We start from the raw sequence: 24,305 nt of genomic DNA on the forward strand, positions 1-24,305 counted from the left end.
GGCCGGTTAATAATGGCTTTATATCTGGCTTCTAGATCAAGCCCTTGATTTCCTTCTATTGTAGTTGAGCCGCTGTTCCCAGACGAGCTTCAAAGTGAAGGAGACAAAGCGTCCGTCTATGTTTCTGAAGTAAAGTGCAGTATCAGCTCAGAGAGAAAAGAAAGCCGCTGGGATGGAGAGCGTGACGCTGAAGAGTTCAGCCGTGTGCTTGATTTCACCATAATTACCCCCAGTATTTCTGCCCCGGCCTCCGCTCCACACACAAGCCATTCTTTAATGTTGTCACTTCTCAGGACTATGTAAGTGAGGTGTGGAAGTACCCATTAGAGGAGGGAAATTGCACAGGGCCGTCCCTTTGGCCCTTCTTCATGCTTTGAGAAATGAAAAAAGAGGAGGTCATGAAGGGAAGAATTGCAGGACTAGAAGCAGCGGTGCAGAACACCAGACGCTGCTCATGGACCACACTCAACATCATCCAATACAGGAGGGACAGCGTGAAAGAAAAAATTATCATGTTTTGCCTTCAACTTTAAATTACATTCATATTTGTTTCTCACCCAGTTGGCAAATAGATTTTCTTGTGTTGAGCATTAATCTTACAATATTCTGTGAGGCTTTCGTTTAAAACAAGAGCAACACCCACAACTGAAAGCTCTGACTAATGAAGAAAAGAAGCAAAATAAAATAAATATTTCAGAAGTAGTGTTTCATTTTTTCTTCATAGATAAGAGTAAATACATTAATACTTAGAAGTTTTTTTCTTTATATGACAGTGAAATCTCATTTGAAGGCCTGAGGCACCAACTTGACTTTTATATGGTGATGGATTATTAATGAGATTATAGAGACTGAGATGGACACGCTCGCTTAACACTTTATAAATGTTGTTAAATAGTCACTGTGCCAAATCAGAAGATGACTTCTGTATCATAACACTGCGCTTTAATCTGTTTCACACAAGACATCTTTTCTTTTATTTCACTATGAACTTATCCGTTAGATGATCTTCTTCCTCACAACACTCCAAACATTTATTTGCTCGAGTGTCTCAACAGAACTCAAGCTCTGGATCAATGAAGCAGTGGGTGGGACAGACAGATCTATTTGACCAATCAATGAAAGAAACCTCAAAACAATCATTATTTGTACTTATGATTGTTTTCTTCTGCCCAGTGGGAGGTTTGACATGCCGTGAGGATGAATAAAGGATGACAGAATTGTCATAATGTATCGCTCGATACGTTTGTAGGCAAACATCAATTCACTTGACTAAAATCAGGTTGGATTAGATGGTTACGGTACAGAAGTTCATGTGTCATATCTGTCATACAGAACTGCTCAGTAAAACGTGTTTAATGAAGATGTCATGATGTTGTGGTGTGTACGGATGTGTGACAGTGTGTTCAGGTCGAGAGCTTTCTGTTTGCAAACGATGGCGTGTGGTTCACCATTTGACATCTAAGACAGACGTGTGTATCTGTGCTGTGTGTAACAAACATAAACCTGCTGATTCAGCTCATTCACACACACACACACACACACACACACACACACACACTATAGCAGTGATGCAGTACTACAGTCAGCAGTCCAACAATAAGAGCAGAAAGCATTTGAACTGCAGAACCACTTCTTTAGTTTGATTGGTCGACACAACACATTTACAGAATTACACAAGAGACTAGACTTACACACTCATTTTAATGGAATATAGCATTTAAAAAAAAGATACATTACAAAATCTATACAAATTTCACGTCAGAATCGCTGGGGCTTTTATCATGAAATACAGTATTATGGAGGTATTTTTACATTTAATATTCTGATATATTTACTGTCATCACTAGCAACACCTTCGTCTACAACTGTTGCCATCTAGTTTTACATGTGTTGAGTGAATTAAAAAAGATATCAGCATTCCTTACAGATACAGTTTATACATGTATGTACATTTATTTATAGCATGGTCCGTTTGAATACTGCATTCTGATTGAATGGAAGTTGTGCATTAAGTAAGGGATAGTTTACAGGCTGCCGGTTGTTTAAAGATAAGAAGCGACGATCAAACTTCACGAACAGGCAAAAGGGATCATTTTACTTGACCTAAAGGAATATTATTGTTTGCTTTAGATGTAATACAAAGAGTTAACAGGATTTAAGGTTCAAAAACACTGTAATTTCCACACCAGCTTGTATACACTCAGTCAAATCAGACCACCATCTGACGTAGATTCGCTGTGGTGTGTTTACACAAGGTGTTTCATGCAGGTCCGGGTGATCATTCACTTTTAGATAGAATGCATCTTTTCTTCCGACACTTAAATGTTTGCAATTTTACATGTCTAATACATGCATGGGCAGCTTATAACACACCAAAGACACAGAAGAACATGTATTTCCGGCGAATCACCCCTAGTAGTTCGGGTAGTTCCACTCAGTTTGATCAATGTTTAAAATCAACACATGAAAATATCTACGTCTAGCCGTGCATTAAAGACTTTAATGCACTTCGCAAAGGCAACCACGTCGTACATTAAAAACCTTTAATGCATGGCTGGCTGTGGATTATATCTAATATATTTACTGTATGTGATCACAGGATCTCTAGCACTAAACACACACACATAAGCTCGGTGAGGGTATGTTTTTGAAAACAATATTCGAGTCCATTAAACAGTGTCAGTGTGAGGTGTTGTATTGCAGCCTATCCCGACCCTCAGGTGTCTCTACAGGACTGCTTATTAAAGCAAATAGAGCATTACATGGCACTAATAGAGGAGTAAATGTGACTCCAGAGAATATCAGTCTCACAGATACCACCCTTAAATAATCGACAATTTCCCCAAAACAGAAATCCATCAGAGGAGCGCTGGATGCTGGGTAAACCTCCAGACACTCAACATTTCTTCATATGAGTGGAGATACTGATATGTGTCTGACGTGAGGAATGAGCGTGTGCCTTTGATTTTCCCTTCAGGGCTTAAAAATGATGATTAGACTCTCGGGAGCGTGTGCAGAGTGAAGCTCGCTTCCAAAAAACCCAGCGAGCAAAAGCTTCTGAGGAACCCTAATGGAACCTCATAAATGAATGATGCCAAATGTTCTGAGTAGGCGAAGCACACAAATATCACTTCTTATGTAAAGTGCTTTAAAGCTCACAATAGATTCCAAGAGTTTTTTCGATCTAGAATTACCTTCATGTCCTATATTTTAGTCCTGCAGAAGATCCATTTCAATCTGAGAGAAACGTAAAGTGGGTTTCTTATTGACGTGAAGCAAGGTAACAGGCAATGAGGTGCAGATGGTTTATTGACATCTCTTCTCGGTAATAATGGACTTTATCCTCACATACTGTATACATGTATGATATCTGGAATGGAATATTCACGGCTGTAGGTGATGAGCATGAGTGTGATGGGCCGGCAGAGCATGAAATACATCCATTCATTTGGTGAATGTTCTTGCTCTGCAGTCACACTTTATCATTCTGTTGTTGACCTTGTCAAAGACGCCTTCACCTCTCTGCTCTTGATATTGGTACTTAGAGTTTACATCTGCTGTGTAGCTGTCCATTTACTCATATTTCTCCTCATTTGAGACAGAAATGATGATTATTAGCAGAAGAGCTCTTTACACATCACTGCATCTGCAAACCACAGACACAACATTTAGAAAAAAACATACGGTAGATACACTGCAAAAATGCATAACTTGTAGAATTTACTCAAGAAAATCTGTAAGTACAAATTTAAGTACAACTTACTTAAAAGAAGCAAAAGCTCCAGGTCACATTTGACTACTATTTAAATTTTTCCTACCATGTTAGTCAATGATGTCCCAGAAAATGTCAGTTGCTAACATTTCTACAGATTTGGAACAACTTGAGGCGGAGTAATTCATGACAGATCATATTTGGGTGGAATATCCCTTTAAACATAAACTCACTTTATTTTTAGAAAACAACACGTAAGAGTCATAGGCTTTTTGTAGTTTTATTAATATGGTAAATAGTCTTACATTTTGCTTGTCAAATAAAAGTGTCTTGATTAAAGAATGCTGAGTATTTTGGTTGTTTTCCAAAGTAAGAAATGTATTTGCCAACAAGCGTTGACTCTTGTATTAATGTACTGTATGTGTGAGCTGAGTTTAGACAGCACATGTTTTCTGTCTCGTATGCAGATTGGATCTGAAGACTTTCAGGCTTGATTCATGTATATTCATGATGTGTCAGTGAGTTAAGTGTGGCATATTTCAGCCGAAGGTGCAGATCTATCGCCAGCCGTCTCTGAGCAGAAGTTTAATCCACCATCTGCTGGACGTCCCGGAGGATCTCTGATTTATGAAGCCCCCCGTTCTCTTCCTATCTCACAAAACAACGCTTAAATAAGAACAACGAGGCGGCTGAGCGTGTGTTACACATCTGCGTTCGGTGTGGCCGACACGTTTCAGCTCGAGGGCTAAAATGCAAATGGATGGATAAACAGTGTGCCGTATGAAAATCATATGAAGAAAACCCCACGCTGAAAAGAATCCAGTAACAGCACAGATGGGCTGGAAACTTCAGAGGTCTCGTCCGGTGAGACACGGGCATCTGTTCTGTGTTCACAGCCGGTGACGTCGCCTGCTAATGACAAACTCTCGCGACACCGACAACTTCAGTGTGAAGGGTTGAACAAACCGTTAGAAAGTCTGGAAGTAAAAGTGCTGGCCAAACATTTTCTGTAGTGTTTTTAGGCCACCGTTGTGATGCACGGCGAAGTCACGGGCGCCCACGCCGCCGAACAAATGTCATGTTGTGAAACTCCTGCGTCTAACAGCGCGAGCGGAAATGACAGCGCGCCTCAGTCTGCAGTTTTATAGGCCGCTGGTAAACGTCTCATCCATCTCACACTCAGATAAGCAGAGCAATTTCCAGCCAATATTTGCTGTGATAAACTGAGTCCTCCTGCTTCAGTCTGAGACTCGTCATCAATCACCAGCGTCACATGATCACACCGGAGTCACATGACCGTGAACTGCACGCAACATCATATGAGATGTTTCAAATGTTGCTTGTATCCTATAGACATTTGTTTAAGGGTGTAGTGTATTTGACACATATGGGATATTATAATGTATCAGGCTGCACATTATTTCACATTTGTCAAACTGCACTGCACCACAATAACTGAGTGATGAATGTAAACAGACACTCATGTATATTAACCTCTCATCTAGTGAACATGAACCCCTCCTGACACAGAGACAGAAATTAACACGGACAAATTCTGCATAATGAAGAGAACGGAGGATTGTGTGTCTAAATGTACTAAGCAACATACTAAATGATGTTTATTTGAAAATGTAAAAATGCAGAAAGTTTTCTGTGATGGTCAGGTTTTGGGGATGTTAGAGGAAGGCAATAGAATATAGAGTTTGTCCGGTATAAAAATCATTACGCCTATGGAAAGTCCCCACAATGTAAAGAAACCTAACATGTGTGTGTTGGTTTGTTTGTTTGTGTGTGTTTTTGCGTGTTTTTGCGTGTCTGTGTGTGTTTGTGTGTGTGTGTGTGTGTGTGTATGTGTCTGTGTGTCAATTTGTGTGTGTGTTTGTTTGATTGTGTGTGTGCATGTGTGTGAATGTGTGTGTTCGAGGGTGTGTGTTCAGTGCACATGTATGTTTGTGTTTGTTTGTTTGTGTGTGTCTGTGTATCTCTGTGTGTGTGCGAAGGTGTGTGTGTGTAAAATGATGAAGTTATTAACCTGTTGTGTTTTGGTTGTGTTTGGGTGAGATCTGAGAATGCTGTGATTGTGAAACACATCAGATTTATTCTGACCGTTGTTAAATACTCAAACTAAACCAGATTGTTTTTCTTACACTATTGCATTTCTTGTCGAACTGATTTAAACCAGTTTTCTGTGTAAAAGAGCCGCTGGTGGTTAAAATAAAACTACCAGCTGATATTAAATATAAAACTAAATACATTTTCAAGAAAAGTTCATGATTTTAATATGAGATCACATGCAGGATTTACACAATTCTTTTTAAAACCACATGTTACACATTCATGCATAATTCAGGTTTAATTATAACGAGTATTCATTTTCAGTCTTGAGCGTGATGTGTGGTTTGGTTCCATAAAGACGGTTGTGTGATCTTCCTAAACAAAACGATTATAGAGACGCAGACTCAACCATCCCTAAAGAAAACATCATTTAACACTTCAGTGTGAAGAGGAAAACATTGAAATCTAATAAAGGCATTAATGAATAAGATGATTTTCATGTTTCTCCACTTGTGCAGAGACCACTAAAACGGAGCAGTCTGTTTCTGTTATCATGGCTCAACAGATCACGTTCAGAAACACGTGTCAAGAGACGATTCACAAAATCAAATAACTCCATTTTCATGTGCTAGTCGCTGTATATTTTTAACCTTTTTATTACTTACTAAAAACAACCCAGTGGCAGTTTGATAGATATTATTTGGAACGCAAAATAAATATCTTGATTTTTGCACATTTTCTACAAACTGAATTGTCTGTTTTCGCAGTTTGTTGCTGTCAGGTTAGTGAATATAAAGCGATTTGCTAAAGATATTCTAGTTGATTTAAAAGAATACACAAGTGAAAAACAAAGAGTTTGTGAGAATGGAGTGGATATAAAGGGTGATTAAGGACAAATGATCTTTTCTTTAATTGAATTCTAGCACGGCTAATTTATCTGGAACAAACTCCTGGACACCTTGAACAGGCGAGCTGTCGGTCTGAGCCATCGCTCGCGCCGTGTTAATTACTTGGCATCACGACAGCGCCCGCTGCGCTCTGCAGAACGCCCCGTCCGTCGGCCGTGTTCCGCTCGGGAGAGCTCCGTCTCTACCTCGCTTCTTCATCGATCCTCTGCGCCGCTTTTTTTCTCCGGGAGCGTAATTCTCCGGCCAGGTAAATTGGAACAATAAGTCAGACCATTAGTGAATTAGTTTGTTTTGAGAATGGTGCATTGATCTGGGGCTCTGCTGATTGGGTTGAGGCAGGGGCGGCCATTTAATTATCCAGAAGAGACTTGCTGAGCTCAGATATCTGAAGGTCAGCCGCTGAGAGCTGCCGCGTGAAGCGCCGCAAATGAAATCCACTGCAAAGTCAGTTATGCTGTTTGCGTGCCGGCTGGTAATTGGCCAGCGTTAGGGTGGAGGTGTTTGCCGAGCCCGGAGCGCGCTCCTAATTGTGAGGCCTCTTAATCTTTACAGGACAAATTGCACGACAGCATCTCCACCACATCCCTCCCTCCCTCCTCTCGGATCGATCTGTTCTGTAGTGCAGCGCTCGACGTGAATGCAAATGTAAAGCCATAGAAACACAAGAACACTGTGAGCCTCAGGAGAAGGACATTCTGTGCCACATGACCTCATGTGTGACATCACTGCCATAAAGAAATACAGATTCATACGAGATGAGTCACATAGTGTATTATAATCAGTGGTTACTAAGTCATCTAAGTAATACTAAATTGAAAAAGTAAAGTAAGGGATTACTCTTATATTTCCTGTAATTTAATTAAAGTTACTTCTGATTTAATTAAAATAAATACTGTGTGGGATATATGTGTGTGCAATAGTGGAATTGACATCAAAATTATAAGTCTAACTTTAAAATCCATGATTCACATTTGTATACTTTGGTCGGTTAATAAGAATAGTTTATATGGTTTAATATTATTAATTTGAGTGAATTAAGAGCCGTTTCATGTCTTGAATCACTGAACTAAGGTTGATGTAGAGAGTAATTAGTTATACGTAATTAAATTCTTTTTGGAGAGAGTCATCTGTACAGTAATGTTATTACACTATTGAATATGTCATTAGTAACTAGTAATGGATTACTTTTTCAGAGTAACTTACCCAACACTGATAACATGTCAATCACATGTTAATGATGGTTTCATTTGATGACAATATTAATAACTGAAGGCAAACACGTGCCATCTCAATTCTGTACGGTTTCTTTGTCATATACATCAGACTTGCTGCTGTGATCGTTTCATCTCTATAAACTGTTTATATGTGTTTGCAGAATGTTTTTATATACGTTATCATCACTATTCATCGTCTCAGAACCAGAGATATAAAAAAATGATATCAAAGAAATATTACAGATGTGTTGAGACAGCCAAAGCATATATACAGTGTATATCTCATTCCATTTTGCTTGTATTTTATTTGCTATGTATATAGCCCTGATCGTTTCTTCTCAGCTAAAAGTCTTTATGACTTACAGTATTTTGTTTCCTCTCTGTTTACTGCTGATTGAAGGACATTTCCTATGCACTTATACTGTTTGTGCAGAAATAAAAAACAACACATCAGTTTTGAGATGACTGTATCTGAACTGTTGGATACTCTAAAGAAACTGAAAAAGATAAAATAACAGTAAAAGAACAATTTCTGCATGTATAATCTTCCACAATAAAAACATGAAACTAAAAGGATCTGTGGATGTTGATGGTTCAAGAGTGTAGTGTATCTATAAATAAAACCATATTTAACAAAAATGCTTGATAAACATCATCAGTTATTGATATCCAACCCAGTCTCAAGGCAGTTCGTAGCATAGACACAACATTTTGAATCTATTAATGCGTGTTCATGGACATGAATATATCCCCATTTTTTCATGTCAGTGAGCAACACCTTTTGTAATGTCACTCAGCACGACTCTCAATACACAGACTGTGTGTGTATTTGCATTTATATTTAATACCTGACATCAAACGAAGTATTTTAGGATGTGGTTGACCAACACCTTACTTCACCCCAAAGCCGCGAAGGCTAATTTTGTTTTTAGTTTCAGGAGGTAGAAAAACAATGATAATGGCTGCCCTAACCCCGCCCCTAAACCTGACCTCACAGAGAAAGGTCAAATCATTACAAAACACACCAGTGAGATCTTAGGTAAAATAGGTATGAAGTCCCATCACATTGCGTTGATATATTTATACATAGGAAAGATGAAAAGATTAAAATACATTGAGTCTTGCTGACTGACACGAGAAAAAGGGGGAAATTTGTGTCAGTAAACAGGAATTATTAGATTGCAGTTGGTGACAATGTCATTAATGCCCTTGAGACTGTGTTGTGTTGTCGATAACGCTCTACAACCAGATGTCATTTGTTCACATTGTGCATTAGCAAACATAAACTCACAATATAGTTTTCAGCGTTTATTCATCACTGTTCCTGTTTATTGTGCATTCACTAATGTTAACTCAGACACAGTTTTGATTTTAAATGTATTAGTAAATGCTGAAATGAACATGAACTGAGGTGTAGAAGTATTGTGTATTGTTAGATCATGTTAGTTAATGCACTCCCTAATGAAATCTCACTGTAAAGTGTTATGTTGACGTCTAAGAAGTCGAATAATGTAAATACAATCATTTTAATTCATCGCACATGGTTCTGTTTGGGCTGGAGCACTAGCGCTATAACTATTAGACATTATTATGTTTCATTGTTGCTGCATCATGTCGTTATGATTAATTGTTTAGTTCAGCATGTGGCATCTAGTTATCAGAAATAAATATGAATAAACATGTGTTTGTAATTTCATTCTGTGTAAAACAAAGCCGGTGTGCTGCACATTTGTGAGAATGCAGTGATTCATTCAGATATGATAATATATAGAATAAATTGAGCGCCGTGCTGCAGAAGTGATGTGTGAGAGGAATATCAATACAACACAGTTTGCAGGTGTATTCACATGGATGTGGATGTTGTTTAACGTGTGCGTGATCACATGATCAAAGAAAAACCTGGAAAGCATGGTTTTACTTGACATAAATAGATGGGATCAGGCCTGGACTTCTCTTGGATGTGTGAGATGATTGAAGGGTTGATGTGAGTGACTGTGTAGAGGATGGGATTTGAAGAACACACACACACACACATCAGTGCATGTAGAGAGAGGCGGGACTGGATGTGCTCTTCTTTGAGTGGATGTGGATTTGAGAACAAACCCAGCGCTCAGACTTCCTCTCGGTGGAGTTCGGAGGCGGAAAATGTTGGACACGTCCTCACAAAGCCAAATCTCTCGGTTGAATCGTGCGGCTCCGGGGACCTGGAACACAAATAGGGGACCGGCGTCAGTGCCTGTGAAGTGTCCCAGCGTCTATGAGGAGAATCAGGGATTGATCGAGTCCACACGAGACTAGCATTAAGAATGAGATTCTGAATAAAGCAGCGAGGACAGGAAGCTCCCGGTCTGAATGAATCCATTTACAACATCACATCAACAGAATCAACCGCATGCAGGACAACCAATACTGACGGAGAATCGTCTGCTTTAATTTATTTGACATGTCGCAGGAGTGTTCGTCATGTTTGTTCGAAGAACACATGGAGAGATTTTCATTTGAATGAAGTGGGACACTAAGAGCAACATTGTAGCAAACATTTTATTTTATTTCATACGTTTTTGATTATTTTAAATGAATACAAATGATTTGTATATATAAGATTATTAATATATGTTTCAAAGAGACACACATGACAGAGAGAGAGAGATGCTGCGCTGGCGTACATGTCATCACTCAATGTTGTGTTAAGGAGAACAACATCTCATCTCTTTATCAACTCATTTGATTTAAATTCTTTTACACTCTCAAATACTCTGAGCAATCATTACATTAACATTGAATCCTAGACTGTTGACTTCCAAAAAACACCATTTATATATTAGTAATATTAGTAGTGTTGTTCTTACACTGAACCTTTAAGAATGTCATTTTTGAAATGCCAGTGGAAATATCACGATGAAGTCTATATTGGTGCAAACTTAACATTTTCTACTTTATTGCTGTCTCAAGATGCCCAAGATCATCCCAGAGCTCCGCTCGTCGATTGTTTCAGGACAAACATTGAGCTGTTTTGTTGTTTGTGTGATCTCAATATGTGAATCCACACTGACAATATTTGTGTCCTTGAGGCGACGGAGAGAAACAGCGAGACAGCGTGTGTCTGTCTGAGAGCCAGATGACAAAAGAACCACTGAGGATAATGGGATGAGTGTTTAATATGAAGCGGTGTATCAGCGGGGGGATATTCAGCTGTGAGACCCTCCTCTGGTGTTTGGAGCTACAGCTGAAATCTACTGCACTCCCTCCATCTGGAGATTCCCACAATACTGTAACCAGGTCTGGACTGGGAAGAAAAATCGGCCCTGGCTTTTGTGGCCCATATTGTCCCTCCGCCATCTCTGTCTGGGGGGAGTGCATGCCTTCGCATTTATAATATGTCCGTCTGAGCGGCCCAACCATCCATTCCGGCCCCATACCAAGTGGCCCACCAGGACGCAAGATGACCAGTTCGCCCCTGACTGTAACAGACACTCTTCATCACTTCATATTCACCCTGCAAGTGACATCTTGAGAACCCATCATTCTGGTTGTGCCCTCAACCAATCAATCCGATCCGTGGTCAGAAACCAAGATGCGAGATTTGACATTTTTGACTTCTTCATTTAAAAAATCTGAATAAACCACGAGCTGTTCCATCGACCTGCTTCCACGATGTTTTCAGTACTGCCAATTCTCCAGATGAGACGGGAATAGTTCCATTAGCTCAAGTGAGAGGATGAATAAATGATGAGCGTGCCGGCCCAGCAGACAGCGTGTCTCTTTATGTGCTCATATTGAATAATAAACATAAATCAGGCCGTAAATGACATTACGTTGTTGGACGTCTCCACGGTTCCCCGCGCTCGTGATGTCACTTGAAGTGGCTGTACTGCACACGCTACTGTATGAATGTGCACAGATGAACTCTTACATGTTGGTAGTGATGCTGGATTTGGCTCCGTGCCTTCAGAGAGTCTCTGCTGCCACAAGAAATATCGATATTAGACGGCAGGGTCACTTTTACATTTACATTTAAGATGCTCTGATACATTCTTGTCTGATATGTGTGTGTGTGTGTCTGCTGCTGGAAACTAAACAATATCCAATACACAGAATAAACAAACGTATTAAAAATCTGCGCTTGAAATGAGCAATACAAAGACAATCAATAAAATGATCCATTTTGACATTATTGTGCACTTCTGTACCATCTTTAAAATTCTGCTCGCTGCTGAACACACAAACAGCTTCAACTAGTGTATGTATCTAAACTAAACACTACTATACAGTCCGGTATGTAAAATGGCCAATATAATGTATGTAGAATTTTCTGCTTTAATAATAATGGAAAATGACCTTCAGATGAGTCATGAGCTGATTTAAAAGCAGAAAAGCTTCACTGGTTCTCAATGGGAAACAGCAACACACCTGATATATTATGGAACACACCGCAGATTTCTTTATTTGTCTCTGTGGCTTAAAGTCCAAGTGAAATAAAAAAAGACATTGCCTATTTTTTCATGAAATATTGCAGTGTTTATTGTAAATAGTTGATTAATGTGGGTCATTCTCTTTTTAAATTTTGACTATCAGTCTGCTTCCAGTTCCATTTCCAAATGCAATAGCTGTTTTTATACAACCTATCAAATCGCAGAGAAAGACGGAAGCCATTAAAGAAAAATTAAGAAATTTAATTTCACTCAGAAATGCGTCAAAACACGGAAGTAAAAACGATCGCAACTTCCGGTTCACTTTGACTTTATTGTTAAGAATGGTTCCTCACAGTTGACTTTAGCAGCGATATCAGGCAAAGTTTGTTGTTTTCTGTCAGAAGAACATATATTTTATTTTATTAGTATATTTACGCATTTGGCAGACACTTTTATCCAAAGCGACTTACATTGCATAATCCTATACATTTATACTTATGTATGTGCAATCCCCTGGGATCAAACACACAACCTTGCGCTGTTAACACAATGCTCTTACCACTGAGCTACAGGAAAGCAACATTTAATAGGGTCTATGCATATTCATTGTTATATAAAAATACACAATGTAAATATGCCAGAATTAGTAACAGTTAATACTTTTCATCTGCAGTCCCTAGGCAGGCAACATAAATATAACATACAGACAGCCAAGAATAATACAAGATTCATTCAGTATAAATTGAAAAATGATAAACAAAACAAAAAAAAATCAAAACAAAACAACAAAAATACATGATGAAGAAGACATTTTTCATCCACCTTTATACTGCATCCAACGTAGCAGTGAAAGCGTTTATGTGATAAATATGTGACAGTTGAAAAATGAGTAGATCTCTTAAGTGTGTTTAAAAGGTGTTAAATGTAGGACACTCTCGGATCTATGAGATCACAGATCTTTCTTCACATGATACTGTGCATTGTGTTAAAAGCACAAAAACATGTTTCTCTGTGAGTCTGGTATGATCACTATAATTTGTGCTAGAGTCACGTGAACACTGTTAGTTCGGCACATCATGATGTATAATGATGACTGAAGTATTAAAGGGTTTGTGACTATGAGCTGATGTTTCCTTTAACAGACACCACTCATTATTTGTGTGTCTCCAGAATGTTCATGATGAAATTATACAGCACACGCTATCATTCATACATCAGTCATAACATTTGTTTTAATGAAAGCCAGATAAGGTCAGATTTACATTTCAAAGCACAAACACACCATCATGAAGTGTACGTCTCTCTGTGTGTGTGTGTGTTGTGAAGAAGCTCAAATGTGTTGCTTTTCTCTACAGGTGCTCAACAGACGTCATCCTCAGTGCAGATTACATAGAAAACATGAACATTAGTGATGTTTTACTGGAACTTTACATCACGCTTGTGTGTTCACTGTCATGATTCTCACGCTGGGTTGTATTTTGTCATGGTTGTGTTAATTTAATAGGCCGGCGTTTGGCTCTGGAGTGCTGAAGGGAAACGTTCTTTAACATAATTACAGCTGAAAATGGTTCTTATCAGAGCGAGCTCAGCTGGAGAGAGAGTCATGAAGAACTCAAATCTCACACCATATAGAAATGACTCATAGCTAGGGTTGGGTATCCTTTTCTTTTTAGTGATGCCGGTTATGATTCTGCTTATTGAATCCGGTTCTTATGATTCTCTGTTCCAATTCCAATATTTTTTGGGGGAGAAATACTTAAAGAAAACAGTTTTTATCTTTTATTCTTGATACATTTAGGCCACAACCAGTAGGCTGTAGGCTTTGTGAATAAAATACTGAATTAATTCATTTTTGTACATTTTACTGTTGTATCTGTCTGCAGGACCTGCGACAGGGACCTTATGTCATTACGCACATGTGCAGTTCATTACCATCGACACTGTGAATGCAGCCAATGTTCAAAAGTTTGGTTAAACAGCATTCATGGTGAAGATATTTGGTGAAAGGGAGGAAGTACCCCTTATATGATGATACGCGTCATTAATCTGAAGGACCGTGTTTAAGTCTCTCAGCCTCGAGTCCTCCTGCTACAACACACCAGATCACTTACAGCTGTTAGCAGCGTCGCACACTCAGGTACACAATACAGATAGAGATGAAAAGACAATCAGTTTTGTTTAAGGTACTTTATTTTTTTTTAAATAGTGATCACAACTAAATACACCCGAGAAGCTACAGGACAACATCCATCCATCCATCCATCCATCTTCTTCCGCTTATCCGAACTACCTCGGGTCACGGGGAGCCTGCGCCTATCTCAGGAGTCATCGGGCATCAAGGCAGGATACACCCTGGATGGAGTGCCAACCCATCGCAGGGCACACACACTCACTCATTCACTCACGCACTCACACCCTACGGACAATTTTTCCAGAGATACCAATCAACCTACCATGCATGTCTTTGGACCAGGGGAGGAAACCGGAGTAAACCCCCGAGGCACGGGGAGAACATGCAAACTCCACACACACAAGTCGGAAGCGGGAATCGAACCCCCAACCCTGGAGGTGTGAGGCGAACGTGCTAACCACTAAGCCACCGTGCCCCCCACAGGACAATATGTTCTAGTTTATTTTAAATGATAATTACGTGAAATATTCATTCAATGTTTTGTGAATGAATTGTCACAGTTAACAGTTGCAGCCTACTGGTTATAGCCTAAATGTGTCAAGAATAAAAGATAAAAACTGCTTTCTTTAAGTATTTGCAATTTTTTTCTCTCCCCCAAAAATATTGGAATGGGAACAGAGAATGGATAAGAACCGGATTCGATAAGCAGAATCGCTATAATGAACGCATACACAACCCTTATCAGTGTTTATTATCTCTGGTTGCAGATGGAATGAATCTGTGTGCGTGCGCATGCTTCCTGTTAATGATCGAGCAGCTCCAGCGGCCCACCGCATGTCACAACACGTCATAAAGCTGACGCTCGGCCCTGTCTGAACTTATCACGCTACCAATTAGCCTGAATAAAGTGACGGTGTGAAAAGGGCGGCGGGTCGTGTTAACGTCTGTAAAGCCGATCTTTAATTCTGAGTGTTTTCTCTCTCTCTCTCTCTCTCTCTCGTCCCGCAGGTCTCCACAGAATGGAGCGAGAATGAGCAGCGAGCGGCCGACCGTGAAGCATGAACTGCAGACTCATTGTAGTCACTTACTGCCTGTTTATATGGGAACATATAACAGTTCAGTCCAACCGTCAGGAGCCATCGGCCAATGAGCAGCATGTTAGCCGACAGTTTGACTGGCTTATCTCGGACCGCGGCCCCTTCCATCACTCCAAGGGCTACCTGTCCTTCATGGAGAGATTTCGCCAAGGATTCACCACCCGATATAAAATCTACAGGTGAGTCAAGTCAACTTTCATCATGTAACGCTGGGCGGGCGAGATAAGAAAGATCAAATGAAGTGTTTCCAGAAGATCAGGTCCACATGGACACATCTCTTCTGTTAAAGTTCTCTGTGTTTTGAGGAACAGAAGGTGTTTTGGAGACTAACACAAATTGGACGGTCGTGTTTGTGATAGAACTTCTGATCCAAGGGTTTCTTTTAATTCATCGTACAAATCATGTGTCATAGAAGAAACTACGGATGAAACCAGAGCGTCATTATTTTGTGTTTATGGATGTGAGTGATGTGGGAAAATTGAGCTTTTCAGACGAGATTGTGCATCTGTGGTGACTTTAAAATGCTCTTTCAGGATAAAAAGCTGGATACAATAGTTCTTTATATGTGCGTTGCATTAAAGAGACATGTGAGCGCTCGCTCTAATGCTCTGAACATCTTCAATGAAGCGCACACGGAGTTCTGAGTAAACCTTGTGTGAGGTCACTGATGTGTGGCTGCAGGTCAGATTCTGAATGAGACACGAGTTAAACCTCAGACATATTAAACATGTGATTCATTAATGCACGCGTGTCATTCAGAGATGCTGAACAGGGCAGAAATGTGTCAGATGACCATCCTGTTTGATTAAACATGACATTAGCATGTTTTAAAGGAGTGATGTATTCACACTAGAGAAATGAGAGTTGTTAGGAAACACACTGAAGGTCGAGAGAGAGACTTCATACTCATTTCAATGCAACACATGTGATGTCTGTGATATATTTGAATGTGTGAATATATTCTTTCCTGATAGAATATCTTTCAGTACCTGTCAGCGTCACAGACTGTAACATAAATCACCTCCTTCTCTCTCTCTCTCTCTCTCTCTCTCTCTCTCTCTCTTATCATACAATCAGCAGCTCGTGTGTGTCTCTATGTGAAAAATAACTTGAAAAACAAACTTGAAAAAGTGCTGTATAGATGCCATTTCAGCCCTTACAGATGAACTAAGCATCACAATGACTGCATGTGTCCTTGTGATGCGAGACATCAATCCCACAAGGCAATAGGGCAGATCGGTTTATTATAATCATTTTCATGAGCAGTATGCAGATTCATCAAATGATCAATTTGACTCATTGTTTGTGTGTGATGTGCATATTTATGCTCATGTCAGAGTGGACGATTAAAAGGGATACTTCAACCAAAAATGAAAATTCTGTCATCATTTCAAACCTGTGATGAACACAGAGAGCGATATTTGGAAGAATGTGTATAACCGCACAGATCTCGCCCCCATTGATTCCCAATTCATCATTTTTTTCTGTTGAACACAAAATAAGGTATTTTGGGATGTAAGACAGCAAACAGTTCTAGGGCACTTTTCACTACCATTGTTTTTTTCCTAACAAGGGACTTAATGGGGCGCAAAATCTGTCTGGTTATGAGCATTCTTCCAAATATCTTCCTTTGTGTTCATCAGAACAAAGACATTTATACAGATATTGAACAACTTGAAGTTGAGTCAATGATGACAGAATTATACATGTTTGTGTGAAGTATGACTTTAACATCATTCACGTCAGATAGAATCAGGTAAGAGCTTCAGTATTCAGCACACGTGGCTTTAGATCAGAATGTGAATACAGTGTGTTGATCATGACCAGTCTCTGATCTTCAGCTGTTTCTTTGATGAGAGTTCAGCTGGACGGGTTCCTATTCAAACATGAAGGATGAGAAACATAATCATCACATCTTCATTTACAGACACTTTTATGAGCATAATTACAGCCATTTCAGCTCTATAACGCAAACACTGACCGTTCAGTTTTCTCTGACCAAGTGTTCACACATTCATTCCCGAGACACTCAACCATCTCATTCTCTCTCTCTCTCTCTCTCTCTCTCTCTCTCTCACTCAATTTTAATTTCAAGGTACTTTATTGGCATGATTGCGTGTTCTTACAATATTGTCAAAGCATTGAACATAACAAAAGACAAACAATAAGTACAAACATTAGAGTCATATAAAAATAATGTGCTGAGGTAAGGCATAAATATAGAATGAAATATAAAATAAAGTATATGTAAGTAAACAAATGAAATATATAGAACACAAATATATTCTCTCTCTCTCTCTCTCTCTCTCTCTCCTCATCCCATTTCCTGTTTCTTGTGTGATTCACTGAGGCATGATCTAAACCGCCGACCAGTGCAGTGCACTTAAACGTTTACGTTATATAATACTGTATATTATAATCATTATACTACAGTAAAGTGCAATAGTTTACTGTATATGACCTATAGTAAATGAATAAACTGTCGTAAATACTCTAGTATATTATTATGTACTACAGCAAGATAAAAAAACCTGTATCAGTTTACTATAGGAAATACCAGAGCAGTTGTAGAGTGACGACACTCACATAGACATCCGTTGGAAGAATGGATTTTGTAAGTAAAAGTCTGTGCACGTACAATCTGAATTTTTCTTGGTGCTCATTATACGGTGTCTCTGAACTTTTAAAACACCTCTCAATATGCTTGCAAAGGAAGCAGTGTGTTAATGTGATTGACACAACGTGAGGTCGTATTTATATTTTAACATTTGGAATTTTCGGACCCAAATTTTGACTCGATGTGCAACGGCCTTCACTTGTGTCACGGAGCGACCGATAGTTTCAAACACTGCACTGAATTACATTCATTTTAATATCTTCTGAACGCATTTGCTGTACAGTTGGTGAAATAACGGCATGTTTATAGATTTTAACCAGTTGGTGGACATCTGGTGTTCATAGATCTTATATTCATATCACTCATTCTACTCATATTAAAAATGCTGCTATAAATGTAAATGTAGTCAACGAAGCATTTAGTGTACACAATATATTTATCAAAATGAATGCAAATATAGTTGCTGTTGTCTGTCCCGCTAAAATCCATTTAAATAGCTTGACTTGCACAGATTTATTTGTATGAACCAGGTGACCACACGCCGGCGAGATTGAGTGTCGTAACTCTGTTTTCAACAGCTCTAGTAAATACTATAGGTGCCTACTGTATTTTAACATGGATAACATTCTGTTCTATATTGAGAGACAGACAGTAGTATATTAGTTTACAGGAGTATGGTGTGTTATGGTACTACACTGTATTCCGTGATATATTAACTGTGGTAAATGGATAAACTGTAGTAAATAACTCTCGTGATGAACTCCAGCAGGAAACAGAACACAAATAAGTGAGAAAAGTCTGTAGTACACTTATATTTTTACTACATTACAGCTGAAATACACGACAGTCTTTAGAAATGTTGTAACAGTGCCTGCAGCAGACACTAAAGCAAACTACAGTATGCAGGATTATATAAGGCATTCCCAGAATGCATTGCCACAAGTGAAATGGAAAATATAGGATGCTTGTGAAATGTATATGTATTGAATAATTCAGACGCTGGAGTGATGTGCTGAGCGTTGAGAATCAGACCTGTATGACATTCATTTGAGTTCAGACGCTGACTGAGAAGAAATCTACTATCCTCTAATGTCCATCATCCATTACATGAGAAGAAGATGTGTGACCAACAACACGAGTGAAACCAGATCTGCATATGAGAGAAATGTGGAGGCAAAGCAAAGCATTCTGCGCGTGTTTGTACGAATATAAAACATTCTTGATGAGAGAAAGTCCTGCTGAGAAAACCATCTGTACCGCTGAAGACTTGCTGAGGTTTGGAAGAAAATCTGACGTCTGCCTTCTATTGGGTGCCGTCGAGTGCTTACACAGCATTCTCTCTCTCTCGCCCGCTCGCTCGCTCCCGTCGTCTACTTTTACCAGATCTGGTGATGAGAATGAGCGTCTGTTCTCCAGACCCGCTCTCGTCTTCACTTTTATTGTGATTGTCAGTGAATGTGCCGGCGTTTCTGACACTGTTGTCAAGCGACGGCTTTAAAGTGTCTGAAGAACAGAGACCACGCATGTGTGTGTTCTGGAGGAGATGTGTGACATGTCAGAACATCATTCTCTCTATTAGTCTCTATATCCTCAAGTCTCTTTGCGTAGTAAATCTCCTCAGATTCGACAGACACACAAACTTCACACACACACATGTTCAGAGCGAGCGACAGACACACATCATCTGAGTTTCATCTGAACACTTCGGCTCAGTTTTATTTCTCTTGTTTGTGTTTTGTTTGGATGCGTCTGCTGTCGTCTGTGTTTGTTTTCTTTTGTCTCTTTCCTCTCCGTCCGTCCCGTCGATGTTTGACTTCTCCAATCTTTTATCTTTTTGTCTCTATGGACACGTATATAGTTTGTCGGGCTGTTTGTTTCTGCTGCGCTGTGTGATGTAGATCTGTAATCCCACTGCGTTTGACTCTTTGTGGACTCTGCAGACTGAACACGCCGGGGTTTTTGTCTGTCACATGCTTAAAGGGATATTTCACAGGCAAAACAAAATTTCCTCAAGCATCCTGACAGAACATGACCTTCTTCTTGAAGAATAATGCAGTCGGAGTTATAATACCACAAATCATTTTTCTTCCAAGCACTAGAATGGGATTGAACGGGTGTTGATTTTTTCAAGCTCTAAAACGTCCATCCATCAATCAATGAACTGCTGGACATGGCAACTTGTTCTTAACAAAGGTCTTCTGAAGCGCATGACGCAGGCGTGTCGTAAGTTCCAATAGGATAGTGTCTCCTCTGTGCAGGAGCTTTTGTTGTCGTCATTTGCCGAAGAACAAGCCTCTGGTTCACACACAGTAGAGGAATAATGTAAACTAGACATCAACGTTAATAGCGCTGTTAATGTGGATATTTCTCTTAATCGAACGCATGGATTCACTTCAGAAGACCTTTAAGACCACAGAGCCGTGTCCAGCAGTTCTTTGATCAAGGCACTTTTTGGAGCTTCAAAAAATCAAAACTGTTCACTCCAACTCTACCGCCTGGAAATGAAATGATTTGTTGTATTATAATGCCGTCTGCATTATTCTTCAAGAAGAAAGTCATGTTCAGTTAGGATGCCTTGAGGGGGAGTAAAACATGGGGACATTTTGATGTGCCTGTGAAATATCCCTTTATTTTGAGACTTTTTTGACCGGAGTTTGACTGACGGTGTATTTGAGATGTCTGGTGATGGTAAACGTGTGCTTTAATGCACAGTTCAGCTATAAAACTAAATTCTGTCCCTTTATTCCCTATGGTGTGGTTGTTAATCTATATTTGAGTCTTTCTTCAGTGGAACACAACAGAAGATATTATGAGAAATGTCTCAGTAGTTTTGTGTTTACACATTGGAAGTCAATGGAATTCAGTGTCGTTTGATGATCAACATTCTTCAAAATATCTTCTGTTGGGTTCTGAAGCAGAAGGACTCATACAGGTTTGACATGACACAAGCACATAAAGACATAAGCTACATTTCCGGTCAAACTGTCCCTCCAGTAATATCACAGGATCTGCTCTTTGTAGCGTAATCTTTCCACCTGTAAATTAATGTTTACATTTATGATTCACCCAAATATATTAAAATGCTCCCAAAGGTCCAAAAGTGAATATTTGTGTATGACACATGTCTGATTTTCAATGAAATCTTCATTGGTATAATGCTGGAAATGTGTTCAGCGCCGAGCAGAGACGTGGGCACATTGGCACGGCGACGCAGCGGCTGCACGTGTTCTCCAACAGAAGGAAGCATCACATTTAGCCATCAATGCAAGATATCACCTTGCTTGTGACAAGACAATTAAACCCTGCATCAATACTGAGTGGAATTCAGTGCGCTTCTCATTAAAAATGTAATCAGAAAATCTGCAGTCACATCTGTCTGACATCTGCAGGGCTGTCACGGGAGCCGGGAAGCCTCATCCATCACCTGTCACCAATCTGAAGAAAACTCCCATTTTTGTCTGTTTACAGCTGGAGTTCATGATGCGTGGAGTCTTGAGTTAGTCCGTCTGTCACTTCCTCGTCTGTGTGTTGAATCACGTCATCGGATATCATTCAGAACACTTCACGTCATGACAAATATCTCATGTCCAGCAGGATATTCTCAATATGATTATTGTGTTTAGTGCGAGACACTCGACGGCCCAGATAGATGTAAGAAAGATGTAGCTGCTGTGTGCTTATTAGAAAAGATGTAAGGATGACAACTACTGCTAAAGGAAGTGTTTGTGTTCTTGATACATTATATAATAACTAAAGTCTATACATCAAAGTTGTGTAATAATAAAAGAAGAAGCTACAAAAGAATCTTCCAATAACACAGCCAATGTAAAATGCGTGTTAAAGGAGAAGTTCACTTTCAAAATAAAAGTTCATGATCATTTCCTCACCCTCATGTCATCCAAGATGTTTCTGTGTTTGTTTCTTTACTGGAAAAGAAATGAAGGTTTTTGATGAAAACAGTGCAGGATTTTTCTACATATAGTGACTTCAATGGACGCTTGAAGGTGAAAATGTTTCAGTGCAGCTTCAAAGGACTTTAAACCAGACCATGAATAAAGCTCTGATCTAGTGAATTTAAATGTATATGCTTTATAAACACACATGCGTTCATCAAAAAACTAAATTTCTTTTCCACTAAAAACATAAACATCTTGGATGACATGAGGGTGAGGTAATGATCATGAACTTTTCTTTTGAAAGTGAACTTCTCCTTTAACGTGTCCTACATGTAGAACCTCTTAAATCACATCTCCATGCGGTCCTGATGTGAGCGTCCTGTACCCTTAATGAACTGAGAGCTGTTGTGAATTCACCTATAGATCATGATTCAGATTCACTTCTCTTCGCTGGCTCTGTTGGCATGAGTTCAGATGTGTTGGAGAAACATGAAAGGAATTACAGCTGAATGATCATTTATCTGCAGGATTAATGGCTTCTAAAAACGCTAGACTTTTAATGTGATAGTGCTCCATTATTGTATTGAATGACTAAAGACTTTCCTGAACCTCAAGCACTTATAAAGTCCCACAGCTTCATTTCATTCAAATTAACTTTCTTCTTCTTGCTACAGAACATGCACACATTAAAACTTCTCTGCAAATACATTTCATGTTAGAATGAATTAATCGATTTACCATCATAAACGTGTTCTTACATGTTTAACTATGTAAGGAATCATTGACGACAGACCAAAATATTATTTTCTAAGAATTCAATAGACCGGTGTTAATTATTCCACTTATTAAACGGTAACCACATTTCAAGACGTTTTATCTCAAGACATTTGTAAGATATTTGTCTCAGAATGGACTTGTTACTAATTTTACTGACGCTTCTCATCTGAAGCTGTTGCTTGAGCATGCACACAGTTATCTGAGAGCGAGAGGAAGACAGGCAGCACACGCGTTTAAAGCAATGTTTCTTTGATTAGTTTTCGTGGTATTTAACACTCCTGTCATATAAGAAAAGTGACACAGAGATTTCTGCTCCAGCTGTGGTTCTCACAGTAGCATATAAAGCCTGCTGCTGTGTTTAAAGTCCCGTTTACCCATTCCACAGACGCATTTAAGACGTTGTTTTTGTGTTTTATCTTTAGCCCACTGATTGTGTCATGTAGTTCCTGTTACCTTTGATATCTGTGACCCTGGACAACAAAACAGTTTATGTGGGAATTTTTCGAAGTTGAGATTTTTACATAATCTGAAAGCTAAATATTATTTCTATTGATGTATGATTTGTTAGAATAGGACAATATCTGGTTGAGATACAGCTGTTTAAAGCTCAGGACTCTGTGAGTGCAAAAAATGTATATTGAGAAAATTGGCAGGACATCCACTCAACAAAATAAAGTTTTGATATTTTTAAGGTAGGAAATTTATCATATATCTTCATGGAACATGATCTTGACTTCATATCATAATGATTTTTGGCATAGAAGAAAAATCTTTTGACTTAAAATTGACTCATTCAATGTATTTTTGTCTTTTACTCAAAATGTCCCTGTGCTACTTAACACTGGTCATGTGACCCAGGGTCACACATGCTTAAGTGTTTCGTCTGAACAGTCCTGTACAGCGCTGTCGCCGTTGTTGTTGAATTCTTCATGCTGTCCGTAAATGTTAATAGTTATTTCTTCTCAGACGATGGAACTGACCTGTCGTTTTGTCTTGATCTTTATTCAGTGGTGGACAGTAGGCTACAGAGTAAAACCTTATTCAGTTAAACTTGGTGCAGTGACATGGAACTAAAAGATCTGGAGCTACTTCATCATGTTTTTTTAACTGAAAAATAATGCTCACCCCTGGAAAGTTTGTCAGCCAATCAGAATGAAGCATTCCACCGCCCCGGGGTATAAGATAATCAAAACAAAAAGTGAAAGAAACATTATTCATTGTGACATACATTCGGCCAAATAATTTGCTGATAATAAAGTTGATTTAAATGATGTGTAGCTTTGCCATGGAGACGACAGCATGGTTGATATGAAACATATAAGTAAATGTCAAGATAAATGTCACTTGTGAAGAGTTGTCAGAGAAGTGGTCACGCTGATTTTGATTCATGTGTTTTTATAGAGTGAGTGTGAGGCTTTTCTTTATTTTGACAGCGGGAGATGTTCCTTAGAGACTTTTTTGTCTTTTTGAATGATCTATGGTCAAT

General features: G+C 39.1%; 1 protein-coding gene across 1 annotated transcript in view; it reads left to right on the forward strand.

Moving 5' to 3' along the window:
• The window catches only part of brinp1 (bone morphogenetic protein/retinoic acid inducible neural-specific 1), a 93,478-nt gene that overhangs the window by 11,522 nt on the left and 57,651 nt on the right, over positions 1 to 24,305 (forward strand). Inside the window, exon 2 of the mRNA XM_056746811.1 lies at positions 15,441 to 15,708. Within this exon, the coding sequence (XP_056602789.1) occupies positions 15,491 to 15,708 (218 nt within the window). The 5' untranslated portion in view covers positions 15,441 to 15,490. The remainder of the gene's footprint in view (positions 1 to 15,440; positions 15,709 to 24,305) is intronic.

The sequence above is a fragment of the Triplophysa dalaica genome, chromosome 4 (assembly GCF_015846415.1).
Source record: "Triplophysa dalaica isolate WHDGS20190420 chromosome 4, ASM1584641v1, whole genome shotgun sequence".
Classification (NCBI taxonomy): Eukaryota; Metazoa; Chordata; class Actinopteri; order Cypriniformes; family Nemacheilidae; genus Triplophysa; species Triplophysa dalaica.